At 36.0% G+C, this 4,758-nt stretch overlaps 1 protein-coding gene across 1 annotated transcript in view; it reads right to left on the reverse strand.

Annotated features, from left to right (window-relative positions):
* Window positions 1-493: 493 nt before the first annotated feature.
* The window catches only part of LOC106877668 (protein DD3-3), a 116,267-nt gene continuing 112,002 nt past the window's right edge, over window positions 494-4,758 (reverse strand). Inside the window, exon 14 of the mRNA XM_014926617.2 lies at window positions 494-4,243. Within this exon, the coding sequence (XP_014782103.1) occupies window positions 3,884-4,243 (360 nt within the window). The 3' untranslated portion in view covers window positions 494-3,883. The remainder of the gene's footprint in view (window positions 4,244-4,758) is intronic.

Raw genomic sequence — 4,758 nt, forward strand, 5'->3', positions numbered from 1 at the left:
TATATATATATATATTAGACTGACAGAGACAGAAAGTTCGATAGATAGAAATGTATAATGGTGTATAAATAATGATGCACATAAATACACCGTATACTATGTGTACGTGTATTCTTTTATCTGACTGCGGCCATACTGGAGCACCACCTTTAGTTGAACAAATCGATCCCAGGACTTATTCTTTCTAAGCTTAGTACTTATTCTATTGGTCTCTTTTTCCTAACCGCTAAGCTATGGTAGCGGGGTGGGGACAAACACAGACACACAAATTATATTCCGTCTACCAAATCCATTCACAAGGCTTCGGTTGGCCCGCGGCTATAGTAGAAGACACTTGCCCAAGGTGCCACGCAGTGGGCCTGAACCCGGAATCATGTGGTTGGGAAGCAAACTACTTACCATACACCACACGATACATACAGCATTATATAAACTGCATTATATACACACCAGCATACACACACAATGCAGAATCAACATGATATTACACATATAACATTAAAACAACAGTTTTATACACCTTATATATGCACTTTATATATACATTATACATATATTTTTACACACTAATCATAATATACACACCATTGTTTGATGCATAATACATACAGGACTATACACAAACGCATTATTCATACAATATTAAAACATTATATGCATAATATGTGTTATTATATACAATGCAACATATACACACAATTATTCAGAGTATTCTATACACTTTTATTATATATGGCTGACATATAATATACTTTGTTTTTGTATTTGGATTGCAAGATTCTTTATGTGAATTCATGTGTTGAAGCATATTTTGTTGTGTCTGGGGAGAGTCGTTCTCTTTTAATGTCTTATTGCTTAACACACTCACCGGCTCAATTTCCACTCATTTACCTATTTATTTTTTCTATAATTTTCGCTGTGTCTCGCAACCTTTTCAAGATTCCACCCATTTATTTATTTCTTCTAAAATTTACGTTGTATCATTGACTCTTGAAAAGGTTGCAAGACGTAACGAAATTTTTTTTAAAATAAGTAAATGAGTGGAAATTGAACTAGTGAGTGTGTTAAATTATAAGACACTAAAAGAGAATGACTCTCCCCAGACACAACAGAATAGATTATACTCATATTTCTGAAACGTTAATTTTCTGTCATAAAGGAGATTATAATTAGTAAAGTTCCATACATAAGGGCAGGTACATTTGCATGGTTAAGGTAGACATAGGCATGATTGTGTGGTTGAGAGGTTTGCCTTGCAACCAGATGTTTCAGATCCACTGTTTGGCATTTTAGACAAGTGTAGCCTCACACAAACCAGTGCCTTGTGAGTGAAATTGGTAAATGGAAACTTCGTGGAAGCCTGTCCTACACTTGCGTTTCTCCGTGTGTGTGTGTGTGTGCGTGCGTTTGAATGTTCATGTGCGTGTGTGTCTGATTGTACATTTGTAAGCATGTGCTTGTGTGTGTGCATGTATGTGTGTTTGCATTTGTGTTTACGTGTTTGTGTGTGCGTGTGTGTCTGTGTGTGTAAGTGTGTATGCATTTGTGTGTGTGTGTGTGTGTTTGCGTTTCTGTGCATGTTTTCATTCCTATCTTCACTTTTGTAACACTTGAGAACATATCTTTCTTTCTATTCCATAACTTAACAGTCCAACATACAGAGATTGAAAAAGTAAGTGCCTCATGCTGAAAAAATAGATAAAATTATCGCTATACTTAATTAAAACCAAGAAAAGCAGTCAATCTGATAATAACATGCGTTTCTCAACAGAACATTCCCTGGGGTGGTGGGGGCACACAATTGTTAGGGTGTGTATATAGGTAGTCATGGTAATTAAGTTTCAATGTAACACTGACAGTTATTTCATTGAGAATGGGTGGGTGTGGGGGTGAATGAAAGGCACCGGTGGGATTTTAACCTGAATTGTATCCTTACATTAAATCATCACCATTTTGTATATCATACTAAAAGTATACACCATTAAAAGGCATGACACTGCTGAATTGTCTGAGATGAAAAATCTCTTCATTAAAAACATGACATGTGTGTGTGTGTAGGTATGTTCTTTATTCTTTTACTTGTTTCAGTCATTTGACTGTGGCCATACTGGAGCACCGCCTTTAGTCGAGCAAATCGACCCTAGGACTTATTCTTAGCCTAGTACTTATTCTATCAGTCTCTTTTGCCGTAAACACACCATCATCGGTTGTCAAGCAATGTTGACGGGGGCAAACAGACACACAAACATATACACACACATACATATATATATATATATATTTATATATATATATATATATATACTTTGGGAACGTGAAACTCAGAGTAACGGTTTTTTTGTTATATTTCTGCTGCTTTTAAATAAAGCATATTACTCTACCTCTGGTATTTGAGTACTCTTTTTTCCACCTTGTTGCACATTTCATGTGCTTACTCCGGTATATATATATATATATATATATATATATATATATATACGACAGGCATCTTTCAGTTTGCATTTACCAAATCCACTCACAAGGCTTTGGCTGGCCCAAGGCTATAGTAGAAGACACTTGCCCAAGGTGCCACGCTGTGGGACTGAACCCGGAACCATGTGGTTGGTAAAAAAGCTACCACACAGCTATGCTTGTGCCTATATATATATATCGGAATGAGATGAACACAAGATGACTCACAAGAATGACAGACCTGTTTCACTTTTGTTCAGGCTTGTTTATGCCTTGCACTCAACTTATCACTTCTTGCCAAAACAAATTCATGCTTTGATATACAGCAAATTGAGTATATCATTCGTTAGTACAGCATAAGTTAATGCTGTGTATATACAGATGGCGATTTTCATTGCATACTTTTTCAATTGCATATACCAAGTTTGAATCTTTTTTAAAACGGGGGCCACATTTTTCATTAACAAAACACTTTGAAACTTGGAACACTGGTAGAATGTGTCATATAAAACATCTTTTTTCTCTTAGTCTTCTTAAAAAAAAAAGAAATCCATAAGTTATTCCATGTGAAAGTTGTCGTATTTCTGTAATTTCAACCAATCACTGACGTCCATTCAGCCGATATACATTAAGTGCCGACTACATAAACAAACGATTCTGAAACAATTAACCCTAACTCTAACCCTAACCCTAACCCTAGGGTTAGGGTTAGGGTTAGGGTTAAAGCAAATTTAAAATGAAAAAAGCAAATAAAACGAAGGTATGGAGATTAAATACGCTTTACATCGCTTAATCAGCCAAAGGAGTAAATGTAAACAACTGAATACTTGTCAGTGATTGGTTGAAATTATCGAAATAAGACAATTTTTTACATGAATTCGAATACAAAAATATTTTTCTGTTCTATAACACAAAATAGATAAGTATACGAAGTTTGAAAGTCTTTCGCTACCAAAAACACTACGTAAAACATTAATGAAAAATGTGGCCCCCGTTTTAAAATAGATCCCCAAGTTTTTCTACAGCCCAGCAAGGCTTTTGCAATATCAGCGAATGTACTTTTCACAATTTCCTATATATTGATAGGAAATAGCGAAACCAAGCCAAATCGGACTGCATCTTGGAGCAGCTGGCCAGCTCTGGTCAAACCATTCCAGCCATGCCAGCATGGAAAATGGACATTAAATGAAATTATGAGAATCTGTAGAGATACACTTAAAAACTAAATGCATGGTACTGACAAGCCGCAACAAAAGTGAAATGCATCTGTCATTCTCATGAATCCTTCCAGTGTCATTGTTCATCTCATTTTGACAAATATTGTGGTTGTAATACAAATGTGTAAAGACATTTTCATCTCAAACAAATCCAGTTTTGTGTCTTTTAATAGTTTCTATGCATTTAATATGATACACAGCTGGTGATTTTAATATTACGCATTCTTTGTATAAAGCCATGGATGACTTTTCTTGTAATAAAAATAAACTAGAACAGCTATTAAAGCTATAATAAACATTATAACTATGATAATTACATTAGTTATGGTATCTAAGCTTTTTTCCTTAACGGCAATATAAACTCCACCTTGTTTGATATGTGAATGAGCGACACCATTTTCAATTTCTGTGACAATTCTCTGCCAAACTCCATATTTCTTTTCACCTGTTCGATACACGCTGATAATGTCAGAATCACTATCAGTAAGATTAATACTCAAATGGACAGTGTTTTCAGCAGCAAAATTTTCCACTGGTAACAGAAGTATGAAGTCACTGGCAAATCCCTCCACAATCTGCAAAAGTTTTAAAAAACAAAAGAGAGAAATGTATAATTTGAAGATAAATGTCAAATTAATATCTATTTCTTTATTGTCCAAAGGGGGCTAAACATAGAGGGGACAAACAAAGACAGACAAAGGGATTAAGTCGATTACATCAACTCCAGTGTGTAACTGGTATTTATTTAATCGACCCCGAAAGGATAAAAGGCAAAGTCGACCTCGGTGGAATTTGAACTCAGAAGATAAACACGGCGAAATACCGCTAAGTATTTCGCCCGGCATGCTAATGTTTCTGCCAGCTCACCACTCAAATTAATATCAACATCAGCATTGTCGTTCATCAACATCGTTGTTTAATGTCTACTTTCCATGATTTTCTACAGCTGGATGCCCTTCCTAATGCCAACCACTCCGAGTGTGTAGTGGGTGCTTTTTACGTGCCACTGGCACGATGGTGGTGGTGGTAGTGGAGGGTAGTCAGGTGGCACGATGGTGGTGGTGGTAGTGGAGGGTAGTCAGGTGGCACT

Source organism: Octopus bimaculoides, chromosome 1 (assembly GCF_001194135.2).
Source record: "Octopus bimaculoides isolate UCB-OBI-ISO-001 chromosome 1, ASM119413v2, whole genome shotgun sequence".
NCBI lineage: Eukaryota > Metazoa > Mollusca > Cephalopoda > Octopoda > Octopodidae > Octopus > Octopus bimaculoides.